Source organism: Phyllobates terribilis, unplaced genomic scaffold (genome assembly GCF_046119375.1).
Source record: "Phyllobates terribilis strain yellow unplaced genomic scaffold, ASM4611937v1 Scaffold_9__5_contigs__length_417890890, whole genome shotgun sequence".
NCBI lineage: Eukaryota > Metazoa > Chordata > Amphibia > Anura > Dendrobatidae > Phyllobates > Phyllobates terribilis.
In genome coordinates, this window is record NW_027362769.1 from 86,472,842 (window position 1) to 86,494,236 (window position 21,395).

Here is a 21,395-nt window from a genome sequence, read left to right on the forward strand (position 1 = left end):
CACTACTTACAAGTCCCAGTGATGTGGCCCATTGCCCATTTTTTTTGGCCTACACTACAGCCCCTTCTTTCACCCAGCACTGCATAGAAATGAGAGCAATAACTGTTACCATAGATAGAGGAGCAAGTGTTAAAAAAAGTATCTGCTGAGCTCAAAAATTTACAAAAGTTTTATTTATGGAATTGTGGAGGATTATACATCAACATTGAGGAGTTGGGTAGGGGAGCTTGAATTCTGTAATAGTAAAAAGATTGAATATTTGCTATAAATATTATGTAACATACTGTATTAATTACTGGGTACATTTGTGTTTTTTTCCAGGTGAATATAGCTATTTAGGCACTACTTTGCGCCAGGCTGACATAGAACCAATGCCATCTCTTAGCGACGTCAAACAGCTTCTCGTCCTATATGGAGTTTTGCCATTAGGTGAGTAAATATGGCCTCTGTGAATGTTTCTCATACTCAACATAATACTTTAGCTACAATGGTAGAAAAACAGACAAGAGCCATACCTCCAAAACTCATACATTAACTTATTGTGGCTAAGCAAAAATTTACAAAACTGAACACAAAGCTCTGAGTTAATATTCATGGATGGGGTGGCTGCCTAGTATTAAAAATGTACAGAGATGAGGCTTGCACAGTCATACAGATACATGTGATGCACAGTGTCTGACTCACAGCCTATTGATGACGCCAATACTATTAGATCAGGTGGGCTGCTCAGCACCATATAAGTGCACCCCACAAGGACAGACAACCCAACCAACACTAAAGGGCCCGGTTGCATCCTGCATACAAATAAAAAAAAAGTGCAATAAAATGATGCTAAAAATGTAAGAAATACTTGAGATATTGGTTGATATTTTGGTCAAAATATGCAAGCTCGCAACTCACGTTAGGGGTCCTCATTGTCTTGCGAGTCCCTAAACTAAAATAAAAAAATGTTTCATAGAAGAAAGGACATCATTTCAAAAAAATCTCACAGAAAAAGAAACAGCATTGCCAACACCAGGTCAGAATATCAATGCATTAATAGGATGCAGAAGATCCCCATGATAAAGGTGGGGGCAGCACCGGTGAAAAATACTGATGAAACAACCACTCACAACCGACCAATCTTTTTCTGAATTTATGTCCTTTCTTCTGGGAGCCTTCTCAGATGAAGTAGCAAAAACCTGATGACAGATTGCCTTTACGTGTACTATATGAATAGCGGTCATAGTCCAGTTCACATTTTTTTACTGGTTGAATTTTGTTTAAAAAAAATACTAAACACACAACACATAAAGATGCATACAACATATGTAATGTGGTACGGGGCGGTAGCCGTGGGCGAGGCACTAGTTTGTGGTGCCCCGGCACGTTCCAAGAAAGTAGAGGTGCTGGCTGAGTGTGTGAGCTTGTGCTGTGAGGGCACTATGCCTGTGCAGGCCACATGTAATCAATGTTGTTGGTTTACCAGGACTAGATGTTTCACAGTTCAATGAGGGAGACCACCATTCAAAAATACGGCAGCTTGATAAGGGTTATGTACAAGGGTTGGCGGGTACAAAGTTTTATGAACGTTTACTTTAGAACTCGAAGCATTTTCCACACAGTTTCCATCCTTAGTAGTTTACGCCATGGTTCTCTATGTCCACTGTTTCTCCCTACTTCATCACAACCCAGCTTTACCACAATAATCCTGATCAACAAGTGTCATCTACTTGTTCTGCGCTTCCTCATCCTCTTTTACCTGCAGCTTGCCAGCATTGCCGGTAAAGTTGACACTCTGCAACTCCCTTCTGGGACATTCTACTAGTCCCACATACTCAGTCCTGTTTTAGGCAAATTACCTTCTAGCGTTATAAGCTCAGGGTCTCATGGCTAGGAATCCTCTCCTAGGAAGGTTACTCTGTCTCCTAGTCACTTATACTCCGGATCACACTATCCCTTTTCTTTGGTCTCCTCTCACTTAGGGTCACCCCAGAATGCGGCACTGCTCACCTTGGACCTTTAGGTCCACTTACTACACACTCCAGGCCATATCTGATGCTCTGACAGAAAATTGTTACTTTACCTGTAACTCAGCCCCTCCCACTCTGGGCTAGTAACTCTACCTATCTCTATGGTCAAACTGCACACAACATTAACGCATAACACTATTCACATTATGTAACACAGTTCACATTACATCACAACATCGCATGATATATTACATTTCATATTACGCCACATAATGACAATAAAACTTGTTTCTTTAAGAGGGAAACATGGGCAGCATGTCCATATCCTTACACATACACATACAAAATAGAGATAAAGTGAAATAAAGTCATGTAAGTTTAATATAGTCACGTATATTACTAGATATTTCACTAGTAATACGTATGGGTATTAGATATTACTGTAGATCAGGGGTCTCAAACACGCGGCCCGCGGGCCGCATGCGACCCCTGAGGCTGCTTTATGCGGCCCGCAGGCACAGACCTCTTGACGATCCCGACCTGGTCCAGGAGGAGCCACTGACAGCAGCGCTGAATTGCCACACAGAGACTGTTTCCCAGCACTGCATTTCCAATGCCAGCCGCTGGCCAATCAGAGGCCAGCAGCTGATATCTGCGTGTCGGCGCAGCGAGTATGACGTCATTGCCATATGCAGATGTCAGCTGCTGGCCTCTGATTGGCCGGCGGCTGACATTGAAAATGCTGTGCTGGGAGATAGTCTCTGTGCGGCAATGCAGCGCTGCTGTCGGCGGCTCCTCCTGGACCAGGTCGGGATCGTCAAGGGGTCGGACTCTGTGGTGCCTGCGGGCCACATCTGCAGGAAGGCCGCCGAGGGAACGGAGGACAGGTGAGAATCATCTTTTTTTTTTTCTATTTTATGTGTGTGAAGAACAGCACAGGGGGCACAGAGCCACAACATGGGGACCGGGATGGGGCACAGAGCCACAAGAGGGGACCTGGATGGGGCACATAGCCACAAGAGGGGACCTGGATGGGCCACATAGCCACAGGATGGGAACCTGGATGGGGCACAGAGCCTCAAGATGTGGACCTGGATGGGGCACATAGCCTCAAGATGTGGACCTGGATGGGGCACATAGCCACAAGATGGGGACCTGGATGGGGCACAGAGCCACAAGATGGGGACCAGAGCCACAACATGGGGACCAGAGCCACAAGATGGGGACCTGGATGGGGAACATTGCCACAGGATGGGGACCTGGATGGGGCACATAGCCCCAAGATGGGGACCTGGATGAGGCACATTAGTACAAGATTGGCGCCAGGATGGGGAACGTTGCCACAGGATGGGGACCTGGATGGGGCACATAGCCACAGGATGGGGACCTGGATGGGGCACATTAGTACAAGATGGGGACTTGGATGGGGAACATTACTACAAGATGTTTTCCATTATTACTATATGATGCTAATTGTAAGACAATATTACTGTATGTGGCCAATTGGGGGAAATAAATTGTAAAAAAAAATAAAAAATAAAATAAAGCATGAAAAAATATTGGGCACTAAAAATGCTGTTTTATATGTAAACTAAAGTAAACACAAAAAAGTGCACGTTTATTATCGCCACATCCATAACGACCCAAGCCATAAAAAAATAAACACGGCAAAAATGTTCAAAAGGTGTATACAAAAAAAATGGTGTCACTAAAAATGTCACATTGAACAAAGAATGCGGCCCCCCAAATTCAAATTTTTTCCATGTGCGGCCCATATACCCAGCTGAGTTTGAGACCCCTGCTGTAGATGCTCCTGTAGTAATAGGAATCGGCATTCTTAAATGCAAAGCTGCACAAGGTTGATCACATCATTTGGAGAATATGTTAGTGCAGAATTTACATGAACTAATAATATTTTTCACTGAAATGTTGTCCAGATCTACTACAGATTATTAGGATACATTTGACCCATAGCTGCTCCATGAGGCATTGCATTCTGCAGTAAAAGCAAATTTTGCAGGGGGGGGGGAAGTAGCATAACGTGTAATACCATTATTTTCTTTCCTCTTAGCTTGCATTTGAATTCATGAAAAAACATCTTTTGCTAGTGTGTTTGGCATGTCCTGTACTATACAGAACAGCATAGGCTGAAAAACAATAGCTAGGGGCAAGGGCAGACCCTATCAATAAGGGGCCATTTTGCAAGAATTGTATATCAGTTCATGATTTCCAACTGATGAATTATGTCCACCCATGATCATAGCTATCTGAAACCTTTATGCATGTGAAATCACAAGCTTCTGTGACATTACAAGTGTGCTTTTCTTATGTAAGCTTTTACACGAGAGAAGCACGCTTGTAATGTCACAGCAACTTGTCTTACAGAAATACATTTGTGATTTCACTTCTGTTAATATTAATTGAACACACTTGTGATGTCACAGATGCATACTTGATGGGAACGCGGTTGTGATGTCACAGCCACTTACACGATGGAAGAACACTTGCAGTGTCACAATAGCTTCCCAGACAGAAAGCCAGTTGTAATGTCACTGCTTCTGAAACATAGTTGTGATGTCACTGCTTCTGAAACATAGTTGTGGTGTCACTGCTTCTGAAACATAGTTGTGGTGTCACTGCTTCTAAAAAATAGTTGTGATGTCACTGCTTCTGAAACATAGTTGTGGTGTCACTGCTTCTGAAACATAGTTGTGATGTCACTGCTTCTGAAAGCTGCTTAAATTTAGTTGTGATACTCACTTGTAATGAAATCGGCCGGTTTTGCTGACTTTTATCTAATGTGTGTGGGGGCCTTTAAAGGAACCTGTCACCAGTTTTGTCACATATCAACTAAAACTATCACCTTATGCAGCGCCTAAATGCTTATATAACCCCCTGATTACACCTGTAGACCCCCCAAAAACCTTTTGAAATTCTCCCGCGAAGCATGGTAATCCGGTCGGTCCAGTCCAATGGGTATGGTTTCGGGCATCCCCATCCATCTGCTGCTCGCCATCCTCCTTTTTTAATTGATGTGGATGACGCCTCACATCATCCACACTGCCGGGGCAAAATATTGCGCCTGAGCTAGAAATTGCCATTCACACCTGAGCACTATGCTTTGCCCTACTGTGGGCAGAGCTGATAACATAAGTGCGCATGCGCCCGCAGTAGGGCAAAGCTTAGTGCATAGGTGCGAGCAGCAATTTCTGGCGAAGGCGCAAGATTTCGCCCGGCAGTGTGGATGACGCAAGACATCTTCCACATCAATTAAAAAAGGAGGACAGCAAGCAGCAGCCGAGGAAGGGGGATGGAGAGGCTCAAATCCACACCCATCGGACCAGGCGGATTGGATTACCCTGCAGTGTGGAAGAATTTAAAAATGTTTTTGGGGGTCTGCAGTGGGACTCAGGAGGTTGTATGAGCATTTATGGAATGCAGCATAGGTGCTGCATAAGGTGATAGTTTCAGTTCATATAGGACAAAACTGGTGACAGGTTCCCTTTAGGATTAGACAGTCTTAAAATAGTGGTTCATGCTGTTTGATAAATGCAAATTTATACTGTCTAGGCAAAAGTTACACCACCTATTAGTTGAAAAAGAGAGTAATGCTCACCAGCACTGCAAGCGCCAGATAACAGCTACTTAGTAGGACGGACAGGGAAACACCCATCCATGGATCTAAAAAAACTCCCCAAGTCACTCAATACTAAATAAAATGCTGACCTTTTATTGAAGCATGAAATTGTTAAGCCGGGCAGGTGCCAGTCGGCCAATGTCGTTTCGCATGAGCATATGCTTTCTCAAGGCCACCTACTAGTTGGCATGCGTTGTGCCAAAAATTGGCTTTAAAATTTTGGCGCATTTTTGGCACACAGTGTTGTGCATCAGGCCATGTTTCTTTTCTCTAAGACATTTCTTTCGGGAGAAGCTACATCTTCGTGTTTGACAAGTCATAGAAAGTGTCTAAAACATATAATAAATATCCTGCAAGTCATATGAGATTTTTTTTTTCTGGCAACTTTAGCTTGATAAATTTCCCCCAATGTGTACAGAAAACTATAAAATATACACTATATACCAAAGATATTATTCCAGCCCATGGAGGTATAATGTTACAAACTTACAGCAGTTAAAATAAGTATTGAACACATGACCAATTTTCAAAGTAAATATATTTCAGAAGGTGCCATTAACATGAAATTCTCACCAGATGTTGGTAACAACCCATCCAATCCTCACAGGCAAAGAACTCACACCATAGATGTCCATAAATTGTGTAATAATAAGAAATGACGCAGGGAAAAAGTATTGAACACATGAAGAAAGAGAGGTGCAAAAGGCCATGGAAAGTCATGACACCAGCTGAAATCTATCAGTAATTAGAAAGCAATCCTGCCACTTTGTGAAAAATATCAGCTGGTTCAACTGATGGCCTATAAAAAGGTGTCTCACTACCAAGGTGCCACACAAGAAACATCTTATGATGGATAAAACCAGTGAGCTGTCTCAAGACTTTCTCAATCTTATTGCTGCAAAATATACTGATGACATTGGTTACAGAAGAATTTTCTAAACTACTGAAGATTCCAGTAAGCACTGTTGGGGCCGTAATCTGAAAGTGGAAAGAACATAATTTCACCATAATCCGGCCACAACCAGGTGTTCCCCACAAGATTTCAGACAGAGGAGTGAAAAGAATTATCAGAAGAGTTGTCCAAGAGCCAAGGACCACCTGTGGAGAACTGCAGAAAGACTTGGAATCAGCAATACAATTGTTTCAAAGAAAACTACAAGTAATGCCCTCAACCTCCATGGCCTGTATGCACGCTCACCAAGCAAGACTCCATTGCTGAACAAAAAGCAAGTTCAAGCGCGTTTAAAGTTTGCTCAACAGCATTTAGACAATCCTGTGAAATACTGGAAGAATATTGTCTGGTCAGATGAGACCAAAATTTAACTCTTTGGATACTATAATGCACATCATGTTTGGAGGCCAAAAGGCTCTGCATGTCACCCCAAAAACACCATACCAACAGTGAAGTTTGAAGGCGGAAACATCATGGTGTGGGGCTGTTTTTCAGCACTGGCAAACTTCATTTAATTGAAGGAAGGATGAATGGACAAATGTACCGAGACATTCTTGATAAAAATCTGCTGCCATCTACCATGATGATGATGATGATGATGATGATGAAGAAGATGATGATGATGATGATGATGATGATGATGATGATGATGATGATGATGAAACGAGGGTGGATATTTCAGCAAGACAATGATCCCAAACACACAGCCAAGGAAACTCTCAATGGGTTTCAGAGAAAGAAAATAAACCTGCTAGAATGGCCCAGCCAATCACCTGAGCTGCATGCAATAGAAAATTTATGGAAGGAACTAAAGCTCAGAGTTCATAGAGGAGCCCACAGGACCTTCAGGATGTGAAGAGTGTTTGTGTGGAAAAATGGGACAAAATCATACCTGAGCAATGCCTGCGACTAGTTTCTCCATACAGGAGATATCTTGAAGCTGTCATCACCAACAAAGGTTTTTGTACGAAGTATTAAATAAATTTCAGTAAGCGTGTTCAATACTTTTGTTATGGTCTGCAACTAAGAACTAAGGAATAGGAGGGAAAAGCTGTCCCTTCACTGAGACTCTGCTTAAACCCTTTGCTGGGGTGGGTGCCCTATTCCTTGTGAATAGCCCCACCAACGATCCGGCACTGAACTCAAACGAAGACCTGAAGGAAGGGGAAAGGGTGTCCCTAAAAGATCTAAGGGCTGGGAGCAAAAACAGGTGACCTCCTAAAAGATAAGTTAGTTGCAGAAACGAAGATTAAAGGAAACAAAACTGGTGGAACAAGAAGTCCCAGGATATCAATTGTCCTAAGCACAAAGAACTAACAAGGTAACTTAGCCAGAGCACAAGCGTAACAACTCTGATATCCAGCAAGGAATGTGAGACAGGTGCTGAGTAATAAAGAATGAGGAGATCACGTGACCAAGACAACCAGCAACAGAAGAAAAGACTAGAAGCCAGCAAACCACAAAAAGGTGGCCGAAAAGTAAAACAACATAGATTCAAACAGTACCTCCCCTTTTACGAGGATCCTCCGAATCCTCTAGGCCGAGCCTTGCAAGGAAATCTCCTGTGAAAAGCCTTAATTAGCCTTGAGGCCGAGACGTCCTCGGCCTTCACCCAGGAATTATCCTCAGGGCCGAAACCTCTCCAGGACACAAGATACTGTAATCTCCCTCTATGCCACCTGGAATCCAAAATGCGAGAAATCTCAAATTCACCGTCCTCATCAACAGGAGTAACAGTAGGCTTCGCCTGCTTATCAGGCGTGTCAGCCTTCTTAAGTAACGACACATGAAACACAGAATTAATCCTCCAGGACGAGGGAATGGCCAACCTCACCGCTGCCGAGTTGACAATCTGAACCACTTTGAACGGACCCACAAAGTTAGGCCCCAGTTTTTTAGAAGGAATTTTCAAATGAAGATTCCTAGAGGACAACCAAACCATGTCCCCAACATCAAACAAGGACTCCTTTCTTTTTTTGTCAAAATACCTTTTTGATCTCCTGTTAGCCTCTTTAAGATTCAGGCGTACACTGGTCCAAACCCTCTCAAAATCACCAGAAAAATTGTCCTCCTCCAGTACAGCAACCCCAACTTTGGAAAATGGACCAAAAGATGGATACCTGCCAGTACAACAAAAAAAAGGAGAACACCCAGCCGAGGAAGCAGTATGATTATTTAGGGCAAATTCCGCAAGTGGTAGAAATTCCGACCACATTTCCTGATTGTCTGCCACAAAACATCTCAAAAATTGCTTGACATCCTGGTTCTTCCTTTCAGTCTGTCCATTGGACTCTGGATGATACCCCGACGAGAATGACAAATGAATTTTCAATCTGTCACAAAAAGCATGCCAAAAGCGAACCACAAACTGTGGTCCTCTACCGGAAACAATGTCCGTGGGAACACCATGGAGCCTGACAATCTCCTTCACAAAAGCCGTAGCAAGAGTCTTGGCGCAAGATAACTTGTTGAACAGAACCAGATGACACATTTTACTAAACTAGTCCACAACAACCCAGATGACAGAAAAACCCACCGATACAGGCAGATCAGTGATAAAATCCATGAAAAGGTGCATCCATGGCGAATTAGGAACTTCCAAGGGGCATAGAAACCCCACAGCCGGAGCGTGAGAGGCCTTCGACCTACTGCACACAGAACACTGACGCACCCACTTGATGACTTCTCTTTGCCACCCTGGCCACCAGAAACTCCGACTCATAGACCTCCTAGTTTCCGAAATCCCTGGGTGACCCGCCAACCGAGACTCATGACATTCAACAAACAACGCTCTCCTCAAGGCTCTAGGCACAAATAATTTACCACAGGAAGTGTTAGTTGGTGCCGCACTCTGAGCTCCTAGGATGTTATTCTCCAACTCTGAATCCAATGCAGCCACCACCATCCCTCTCTGCAAAATACACTCCTACCTCTCAGCATTCACCGCTGGACAGAAACTACGAGACAAAGCGTCAGCCTTAACATTCTTGTCCTCGGGACAAAGGTTACGGAAGAATTGAACCGGGCAAAAAACAGTGCCCACCTAGCTTGACGGGCATTCAAACGTTTCGCTGCGTCCAGATAAATTAAATTCTTATGATCAGTGAAAACCTGTATAGGATGTTGAGCCCCCTCCAAAAAATGTTGCCAATGCTCGAACGCGAGTTTAATAGCCAACAACTCATGATTCCCAACATCATAGTTGAGCTGTGTCTCAGAAATTTTTTTTGAAAAGAAAGCACAGGGATGCACCCTATCCTCTCCCTCCTGGGACAGACTGCCCCTACGCCTATAGATGAGGCATCCACCTCAACCAAAAATGGTCTCATCCGTCTGGATAAGAACAGGAGCAGAGCTGAACCTCTCCTTGAGATACTCAAAAGGTTGAATAGTCTCAGTGGACCATTGGACTGTATTAGCACCCTTCTTGGTGAGATCAGTAATGCGTTTGGCGATGGCAGAGAAGTTCTTTATGAATTTCCTGTAATAATTGGCAAACCCCAAAAACCTCTGTACGGACTTCAAACCTTCAGGCCTCGGCCGCTCCCCCACACCCTGAACTTTCACCCGGTCCATCTCAAAACCATCACAAGAGACAAAGTAACCCAAAAAACTAATTTTCTGGACAGCAAACTGACACTTCTCCAATTTAGCAAAGAGTGTGTTATCTCTCAGTATCTGAAGAACTTCGCAGACTCTCTGCCAATGAGACTAAAGATCCGATGAATAAATCAAAATATCATCCAGATAAACAGTCACACTCCTACCGATCTAGGGTCTCAGGATGTCATTGATGAAATTTTGAAAAAATGCAGGAGCATTAGTAAGCCCAAAAGGCATCACCTTCCGGGGTGTTAAAAGTTGTCTTCCATTCATCTCCGTCCTTCACCCGCAGCAAATTATATGCCCCACGAAGGTCAATCTTAAAAAACCATTTAGCTCCGGTCAATTGGTTAAACAAATCCGGGATAAGTGGTAACGGGTAAGGATTGCGCACAGTGATCTTATTAATCTCCCGAAAATCCAGACATGGCCTAAGACAACCCATCCTTCTTTTTGACAAAAAAGAACCCAACCGCCACAGGAGACTTAGAGGGTCTTATGTGACCTGCAGCTAAACTAGTCTGAAGGTACTCTGTCAAAGCCTCCCTCTCGGGAATTGTCAGATTAAACAACGGACTTTTTGGGAGCTTAGCATCAGGGACAAACTCAACAGCGCAATCGTAATCTCTATGAGACGGTAAATCTTTCGACTCCACCTCCGAAAAAACCCTCCAAAAATCCTGAATGGGTTCAGGTAACTCCCCCTTCACAACAGCCGCAATGTGAACATTACAACACTTACCATAACACCCCTGACCCCAGAATCTTATGGAACCAGACGACCAGTCCAGCAAAGGATTATGCACTTTTAACCAGGGCAATCCCAGGATGACCAGGGAAGGCAATTTAGCAAGTACAAATAAGTCAATCTGCTCCTGATGTTCCATATTCATAGTAAGCGGAAACCCAGTGACCTTTCGAAGAATGCTCCCATGATTCAGGGGAGAATTATCAATCTCCACCATAGGAAAAGGAGAAGACAAAGGTTCAGAACCGAACTTATACTTTTCAAGAAATTGTTGATCAATCAAATTAAGTGCAGAACCACAATCCACCATTACCTGAAACTCAATAAAACGACCCTGACAGGTGGTATTACCAGGAAAAAACACCCGAGCAGAACGTATAAACACAATGCAAACGGGAGTGTTATTTCTACTGACCATTTTTTTTTCTTTCCTTAAGCGAACCTCGCATTGCTTTAAAAAATGATCAGCCTTACCGCAATACAAGCAAAGTCCCTCAGAGAACCTCCTGTCCCTCTCCTTGAAACGGGATGACATTGCCCCCACCTGCATAGGTTCTCCAGTGTTGGCAGGATTATCGTGAGAAGCAGAATCCAGCAATATAGGAAACTTCTCATTCTGTCTGGCCCTCAACCTTCTATCCACATGGATAGCTAACTGCATGGCAACTTGCAAAGTATCAGGTGCAGGGAATGCATTGAGCAAATCTTTAACCCTTTCACTCAAACCTGCCAGAAACTGAAACTTGAGTGCAGGGTCGTTCCACCTGACCTCTGCAGACCATCGTCTGAACAGGGTGCAATAACTCTCAGCATCAAGAGAACCCTGTTTGAGATGACTGAGCTCTGCCTCAGCAGATGTAACCCGATCAGAATCATCATACAGCAAACCCATGGCATCAAAAAATGCCTCCACAGACCTCAATCAATGATCATCAGGAGACAAGGAAAACGCCCAGATTTGAGGTTCTTTATGCAATAGAGACATAATAATCTCTACACGCTGTAGTTCACTCCCAGAAGATCTAGGTCTGAGCCGAAAATACAACAAACAAGCAATTTTAAATGAAAAAAAATCCTGTCGTTTCCCCGAGAAACTACCTTAGGTTCTTCATAGCGTCCTGCAGGGTATTTACTCACGTACTGCTGAAGACCGGAAACCTCCAGAGTCAACCCTTGCAAGCGTTGAGCAAGTTCCTGGATGGTACTCGTACTGAAGAATACCCGGGAAGAGTAGAAGAGAAAAAAAAAAACGTATTTTTTTTTTAAACATGGCTGGACATACTGTTATGGTCTGCAACTAAGAACTAAGGAATAGGAGGGAAAAGCTGTCCCTACACTGAGACTCTGCTTAAACCCTACGCTTGGGTGGGTGCCCTATTCCTTGTGAATAGCCCCACTGACGATCCTGCACTGAACTCAAACGAAGACCTGAAGGAAGGGGAAAGGGTGTCCCTAAAAGGACTGGGAGCAAAAACAGATGACCTCCTAAAAGATAAGTTAGTTGCAGAAACGAAGATTAAAGGAAACAAAACTGGTGGAACAAGAAGTCCCAGAATATCAATTGTCCTAAGCACAAAGAACTAACAAGACAACTTAGCCAGAGCACAAGCGTAACAACACTGATGTCCAGCGAGGAATGTGAGACAGGTGCTGAGTAATAAAGAGTGAGGAGATCACGTGACCAAGACAACCAGCAACAGAGGAAAAGACTAGAAGCCAGCAAACCACAAAAAGATGGCTGAAAAGTAAAACAACATAGATTCTAACAACTTTTCCCTTTGTCATTTCTCACTATTACACATAACTCAATTGATGGACGTCTATGGTTTGATTTCTTTGCTTGAGTGGATTGAATGGGTTGTTACCGACATCTGGTGAGAATTTCATTTCAATAGCACCTTTAGAAATATATTTACTTAGAAAATTGGTGATGTTTTCAATACTCATTTCACCCGCTGTATTTGCTGTTATTCCAGTGCTTAGTAATTCTTTTATTATTTGTAGTTTGCAGCATTTCCTTATTCTCAGCTGTCGTGCTCTTTGTGTTCATAAATGTTCAGTCATGTTTTATTGTACCATATTTTTTAATAATAAATTGCTATGCAGATGTGCGCAAGCACAATACAATGGTTGGCAACAAAACTGTTTGCCAGGTCTCAGGAGGAGTGTACTCTTTGAAATGTGAATCAACTATTTTAACTACAATGTTCAAAAAGTCAGTGCTTTCCTTCCTCCTAACCAGCCCACCCTGAGACCTATGCCAAAGAGGTATTCTAGTCTTCAAAAATAATCACCCATCCACTCAACAGGTTATTATTGTTAGATCGGTGAGGGTCTCACTGCTGAGATACCACCAAGAGAGACGTACCGGCACTATCTGGAAATGAAACAAGTTTTTTTCCCCAATTCACTGGACTAACACAGGATGCCAAACGATATGGTCCCCGGGTGCATGCCAGAACTTCAGACGGTGAGTGCATGAGAAGTAGAGGAAATGAGGCCGCACTCACCATCCCTTTAAAAATTCTTCTCTTTATTAATAAAAGATTAAGAGAGCAGGTTGCAGGAATGAACGGAATACGTGTTGTGGATGACGGCCGTTTAGCGCCTCAACGAGTCTGTGCGGCCTCATTTCCTCTACTTATCATGTGCTCACTGCTGAGGTCCCCACTGATCACCAGAACAAGGAGAATAGTATGGAACAGCTGGTCATACATGCGCTATGCCACTTCAATCATTGTATATGTGATATGCAAATATGTTTTCAGTGAGGAAGAATGCTAGAACTTTATTACCACTGGTTTGGGGTCGCAATCCTAAACGTCAATATTGACCCTTTAATGAGCCTTACCACATGCCTATAAATGTTTCCCCTTAGACTCCCTGTCAAAGGCCTCTCACTTTGCCAAATCAGACCTCTTGTTTTGCACTAAAGATGGGTAAGCACCCTGAAACATGTTTCTGTAAACAGAGTGCCTGGTTTTGCTTTTCATCATGCGGCAATGTTAGTTAAAGGGCCAATATTAACTTTTAGGATTTCTACCATCAATAGGTGGCACTATAGTTGTAGCCCTCTACCTCTCTGTAGAGGATATTTGTGTATTTAATTTCCAAGAGAAGTATTGCATGGCCTATAAGTCTTCTTACGCCAGCTTAGCACTCTCCACACGCAGAAATCTAGAGGGGAATCTAGACCCTTTGTCTATGTGAGTGATGCAGAGTGCAAGGGAAACAGAAGATATAGCTTCCTTTTTGTGGCAAATATCCCCAGTCAAGACTGGAATCCTTCTTTAAAGGGAACCTGTCAGCAAGTTTTTACATAAGAAAGTAACATAGTTTTTAAGGTTGAAGGAAGACTAAGTCCATCTAGTTCAACCCATAGCCTAACATGTTGATCCAGAGGAAGGCAAAAAAAAAACATGTGGCAAACACTAAGCTCCACATTGGGTAAAAAAATTCCTTCCTGACTCCATGCGACAATCAGACTAGTTCCCTGGATCAGCACCCTATCAAGGAATCTAGTATATATAACCTGTAATATTATACTTTTCAAGAAAGGCATCCATGCCCTTCTTAAATTTTAGTAGTGAATCACTCATTACAACATCATGCGGGAGAGAGTTCCATAGTCTCACTGCTCTTACAGTAAAGAATCCCCGTCTGTGATTATGATTAAACCTTCTTCCCTCAAGACGCAGAAGATGCCCCCTTGTCCCCGTCTCAGGCCTCAGAGTAAAAAGATCAGTAGAAAGGTCTTTTTACTGTCCCCTCATATATTTGTACATGGTGATAAGATCACCCCTAAGCCTTTGTTTTTCCAAAGTAAATAACCCCAAGTGTAATAACCTGTCTTGGTTTTGCAGACCCCCCAGTCCTCTAATAACCTTGGTCGCTCTTCTCTGCACCTGCTCTAGTTCAGCTATGTCTTTCTTATACACCGGAGACCAGAACTGTACACAGTATTCTAAGTGTGGTCGCACTAATGACTTGTATAGAGGTAAAATTATGTTCTTCTCATGAGCATCTATGCCTCTTTTAATGCATCCCATTATTTTATTTGCCTTTGCAGCTGCTGCCTGACACTGGCCACTAAACATGAGCTTGTCATCCACCAATACACCCAGATCTTTTTCAGTTACAGTTTTGCCCAGTGTTTTACAATTAAGCATATAATTATACATTTTATTTCCTCTGCCCAAGTGCATTACCTTACATTTATCCCCATTAAAGCTCATTTGCCATTTATCAGCCCAAGCTTCAAGTTTACATAGATCTTCCTGTAATATAAAATTGTCCTCCTCTGTATTGATTACCCTGCAGGGTTTAGTGTCATCTGCAAATATTGAAATACTACTCTGTATGCCCCCTACAAGGTCATTAATAAATATGTTTATGTTTAAGAAGCGGCCCAATACTGACCCCTGTGGTACCCCACTGTTAACTGAGACCCAGTCTGAGTGTTTTCCATTAATAACCACCCTTTGTTTCCTATCACTGAGACAGTTCGTAACCCACATACATATATTTTCCCTATCCCTAGTAATGGTGTGGCTGTAAAGGAATTAATCACCCCTATAAAAATGATACCTATTAGCGATCTAATGTGCTAGTCTTGAGAAATCTAGAGTAGTAGCCATATGCAAATAAAGTTGGAAGTGCACTGGGGGCGTGTCAATGCATTTGAACTGTTTCTTTCAAATGTTTTGACATGCCCCATTTGAAGCATATTTTTTATTTGGAGACATGGGTTCCTTTTGTACCCTAAATAAGTGCGTGTATAAAAAATGTTGTAGTAGAAATGTGGTAGATATGTACAGTCATGGTTGAAAGTGTTGGTAACCTTGAAATTGTTCCAGAAAATGAAGTATTTCTCCTAGAAAATGTCACGGGTGTGTCAGATGTAGCAGACAGTCGTTCTGCAGCTGGTTGCAGAATGTTACTTCGTTTGGCATTACAGATGCCTTCTTAAATCTGTCTTACTTTAGGACCCAGCGACTACCTCCCTCCTGCTCTGATTGACACCCTGGCCTAGGTGTTTAAATACTTTCAGTTTGCTGCAGGGAGGGGCCGGTGATATTCACATGTACCCTTGTGAAGGCTTGGAGCTTTTGTAGTCGGCTTAATTCCTCTTTGGTGCTCTGGAAGACATTTGGTGTAATCCCTCTGAAGTCTGCACAAGCTAAGTTTCTCCCCCCCTGTGTTTGTCTCCCTTGTTGTCTTTAGTTTATAGTGGAGACTGACCAGTGCTCACCCTCTCCCTTCCATATTCAGGGCCTAGCTCCAGGGATATACAGGGCTTAGGTTTCCTGTTCAGCGATTGGTGAGGAACCAATATAGGAACGGTAGGGGAGACAGGGTCAGCTCCGAACTGGCAAAATGCGGAAGCGGGCAGTTTACTGGTGGGCCTGTGGCTCTGAATTTCAAAGTGGGCCGCCGGGCCTTTAAAACTTTTGAATAAGGCCCCTGGGGATGCGGTATCGCACGCACTGACAATGGACGTCACAGCCACCGTGCGCGCTTGTACGCACTGACAAGGCAGCACGGCGGCCGACGTGATGATAAGGGCCACCACAGCGCGCACACGTGATGACAAGGACCGCTTCGGGGTGCACATGCAAAGACAAGGGCTCTTGTCATCATGTGTGTGCGCCGTGGCGGCCCTTGTGAGCGCGTACAAGCGCACACGGCGGCCGTGACGTCCCTCGTCAGCACGTGTGATACCGCGCGCACACATGGGCCTTATTCAAAAGTTTTTTTAAGCTCACCTGTACCAGGTTATCGGGATCTTCTTCTCCCATACTCTACTCTAGTCTCCGCAAGAAAAATTCTATCAGTGCAATGTACAGGATGTGGTGAATCCGCATGATTCAATGAACATGCGGATTCACCTGCGTGCAGCACTTGGAAGCAGCATAAACTATGCTGCGTTCAAAGCGCTGACAGGACAGATCGTCTGCACAGTGATACTGCCACTATACACAGCAGTATCAGCTACAAATGTATATATGTATATACAGTAGTCTCAATGTGATATATATTCAGCAGTCGCGGTGTCTCCTATATGATATATGTGTGTGTGTTTCCTATGTGATGTATGCAACATAACATAGTATATAGTGTAATGCTGTTTTAATATAGAGTATAATGTAGAGTTGGGTGTGTATATCGTGTAGAGATGTTTATATAGTATGGTGCTGTGTATATAGTGTTTAATCCATACTATATACAGTACACTGCCATATCTCCACACTATATAGTATATACACTGCTCCACTCTATATTCCTTAACATAGTATATATTGTGGAGCTGTGTATGACGTACAGTACAGACCAAAAGTTTGGACACCATCTTCTCATTTAAAGATTTTTCTGTATTTTCTTGACTATGAAAACTGTACATTCACACTGAAGGTATCAAAACTATGAATTAACACATGTGGAATTATATACTTAACAAAAGAGTGTGAAACAACTGAAAATATGTCTTATATTCTAGGTTCTTCAAAGTAGCCATCTTTTGCTTTGATGAATGCTTTGCACACTCTTGGCATTCTCTAGATGAGCTTCAAGAGGTAGTCACCGGAAATGGTCTTCCAACAATCTTGAAGGAGTTCCCAGAGATGCTCAGCACTTGTTGGCCCTTTTGCCTTCACTCTGCGGTCCAGCTCACCCCAAACCATCTCGATTGGGTTCAGGCCTGGTGACTGTGGAGGCCAGGTCATCTGGCGTAGCAACCCATCACTCTCCTTCTTGGTCAAATAGCCCTTACACAGCCTGGAGGTGTGTTTGGGGTCATTGTCCTGTTGAAAAATAAATGATGGTCCAACTAAACGCAAACCGGATGGAATAGCATGCCGCTGCAAGATGCTGTGGTAGCCATGCTGGTTCAGTATGCCTTCAATTTTGAATAAATCCCCAACAGTGTCACCAGCAAAGCACCCCCACACCATCACACCTCCTCCTCTATGCTTCACGCTGGGAACCAGGCATGTAGAGTCCATCCGTTCACCTTTTCTGCATCGCACAAAGACACGGTGGTTGGAACCAAAGATCTCAAATTTGGACTCATCAGACCAAAGCACAGATTTCCACTGGTCTAATGTCCATTCCTTGTGTTCTTTAGCCCAAACAAGTCTCTTCTGCTTGTTGCCTGTCCTTAGCAGTGGTTTCCTAGCAGCTATTTTACCATGAAGGCCTGCTGCACAAAGTCTCCTCTTAACAGTTATTGAAGAGATGTGTCTGCTGCTAGAACTCTGTGTGGCATTGACCTGGTCTCTAATCTGAGCTGCTGTTAACCTGCGATTTGTGATGCTGGTGACTTGGATAAACTTATCCTCAGAAGCAGAGGTGACTCTTGGTCTTCCTTTCTTGGGGCGGTCCTCATGTGAGCCAGTTTCTTTGTAGCGCTTGATGGTTTTTGCAACTGCACTTAGGGACACTTTCAAAGTTTTCCCAATTTTTCGGACTGACTGACCTTCATTTCTTAAAGTAATGATGGCCACTCGTTTTTCTTTACTTAGCTGCTTTTTTCTTGCCATAATACAAATTCTAACAGTCTATTCAATAGGACTATCAGCTGTGTATCCACCTGACTTCTGCACAACACAACTGATGATCCCAACCCCATTTATAAGGCAAGAAATCCCACTTATTAAACCTGACAGGGCACACATGTGAAGTGAAAACCATTTCCAGTGACTACCTCTTGAAGCTCATCAAGAGAATGCCAAGCAAAAGGTGGCTACTTTGAAGAACCTAGAATATAAGACATATTTTCAGTTGTTTCACACTTTTTTGTTAAGTATATAATTCCACATGTGTTAATTCATAGTTTTGATGCCTTCAGTGTGAATGTACAATTTTCATAGTCATGAAAATACAGAAAAATCTTTAAATGAGAAGGTGTGTCCAAACTTTTGGTCTGTACTGTATATACATATATATATATATATATATATATATATATATATCTATATATATATATATCCGATACTGCTATATATACATATGTATGTATGTATGAAAATAAGAAGCACTCCGATTAATTGTGGAAAAAGTGGAGGGCTCTTTCTTTCTTAGCCCATGTGGCAATGTTTCGGAGCCATAACAGAATATTTCTCTGCTATGGAACTGAAATGTCGTCACATGGGCTAATAAGGAGTCCTCCACTTTTCTCTTATTTAATCGGTGTGCTGCTTATTTTTTTTTATAAATCCCTTTGATTTAAGGGTATGTGTCCTAAAAGCATTTGATGCACTGCTTAATATTTGATGGTGCTCAGTTATGACACATATCAGGGCCGACGTCACCACCCCAGCAAGTTCCGGGGCCCTGGACAAACGGGGGTTCACTAGCCATCGGGGACATGGCACGCTATGGGGTTCGTGAGTCGTGGGGGCCCGATACCAGCACAGCTCCCAGTTGAAAACAATGATGAGTGAAGGAGCAGTCCGTTGATGCTTCCTCTCTCATCATTCCCCCTCTGCGTCTGAGCTCTGTAACGTCTCAGGCAGAGGGCGCGATGACGTCACTACAGTGCGCCCTCTGTGCCAATACATTATACTGTATGGAGCATTATATGGGGTCCATTATACTGCATGGGAGACTATGTGGTGCCCATAATACTGTATGGAGGGCTACGTGGGGCCCATTATACTGTATGGAGGATTATGTGGGGTCCATTATACTGTATGGAGGACTATGTGGGGTCCATTATACTGTATGGAGGACTATGTGGGGTCCATTATACTGTATTGAGGACTATGTGGTGCCCATTATACTGTATGGAGGACTATGTTTAAATGGGTTGTCCCAAGTTTGGAAGTTATCCACTTTCTCCTGGACAGGGGAATACTTTCTGTTTGCTGTGGGCTGGATCTGACCTCTGGGACCCCCATGATCCTGAGAACCGGAGCTTTGAAAAGCATCATGTAAATGGAGCTGTGGTTGATCATATGCACTGCTGCGCCATTCACATGTGGCTCTTCAAATAACTCCCTTAAGAGAGTGATGAGGGGCACGACAAAATATAGCAAAATTCAGTGATCGGCGATAATGAGTGTTATAGTATGTGGGATGGTGGGGTTTGTGTGGCAAGCCTGCTTTTTTGTTCCAGTCCGGCCCTGGACAGGGTGATATTAGATTGGCCTAGGAGGTCTCCACTCCCCCTTTCCCTAGTGTCTGGGCTCCCTTCCCCTCATCCCTTCTTGTTGCACTTTGTCTTTCTTACACCATGCATGACAGAAAATTATAGCAAATTGAAATGTTTTGTTATACACATGTTTATTTCCTTTGTGTGTATTGGAACAACACAAAAAAACTGAGGAAAAAAAGACAAATTGGACATAATTTCACACAAAACCTCAAATATGGGCAGGACAAAATTGATGGCACCTTTCTAAAATTGAAGGTAAACAACTTTGTTTCAAATATGTGATGCTCGTTCAAACTCACCTGTGGCAAGTAACAGGTGTCGGCAATATGAAAATAATACCTAAAACCAGATAAAAAGGAGAACAGTTGACTCAATCTTTGCATTGTGTGTCTGTGTGTGCCACACTAAGCATGGAGAACAGAAAGAGGAGAATAAAACTGTCTGAAGACTTGTAATCTTGAGGTTGTTGATATTTTTCAACAATTTGGGTTCTCAAGTCCATCTCCAGAGATCTTGATGTTCCTTTGTCCATGGTGCGCAACATAATCAAGAAGTTTACAACCCATGGAACTGTAGCTAATCTCCCCGGACATAGACAATAGAGAAAAATTTATGGAAGGTTGCGATGCAGCATAGTCCAGATTGTGGATAAGCAGCCCCAATCAAGATCCAAAGAAATTCAAGCTGTCCTGCCGGCTTGGGGTGCATCAGTGTCAGGACAGACTATCCGTCAACATTTGAATGAGATAAAACGCTCTGGCAGGAAACCCAGGAGGACCCCACTGCTGACACAGAGACATAAAAAAACTAGACTGCAGTTTGCCAAAACGTACATGAATAAGCCTAAATCCTTCAGGGAAAGCATCTTGTGGACAGATGAGACCAAGATAAAGCTGTTTCATTCTGCTGTTTACTGAAAACGCAATGAGGCCTACAAAGAAAAGAGCACAGTACCTACAGTCAAATATGGTGGATGTTCAAAGATGTTTTGGGGTTGTTTTGCTGCCTCTGGCACTGGGAGCCTTGACTGTGTGCAAGGAATCATGAAATCTGAAGATTACCAAAGGATTTTGAGTACAGTTTTGGGCATCTTACAATGCTTGCTGTCGGGACAAGGTGCCCTTCAAATATGAGAGACCTGGAGCAGTTTGCAAAAGAAGAGTGGTCCAAAATTCCAGTTGAGAGGTGTAAGAAGATTGTTGATGGTTATAGAAAGCTATTGATTGCAGTTATTTATTCCAAAGGGTGTGCAACCAAAGTTGAGGATGTCAACAATTTGGTCCTGCCCATTTTTGGAGTTTTGCAATAATTTTCTGAGAGAAATACTTCATTTTCTGGAACAACTTCAA

The 21,395-nt window shown here is 43.1% G+C and overlaps 1 protein-coding gene across 3 annotated transcripts in view; it reads left to right on the top strand.

The window, feature by feature from the left end:
• DRC11 (dynein regulatory complex subunit 11) overlaps positions 1 to 21,395 on the top strand; it is a 330,184-nt gene that overhangs the window by 281,015 nt on the left and 27,774 nt on the right. For all 3 annotated transcript variants that reach the window (XM_073646703.1, XM_073646704.1, XM_073646702.1), the window contains one exon: positions 322 to 429. In XM_073646703.1, the coding sequence (XP_073502804.1) occupies positions 322 to 429 (108 nt within the window). The remainder of the gene's footprint in view (positions 1 to 321; positions 430 to 21,395) is intronic.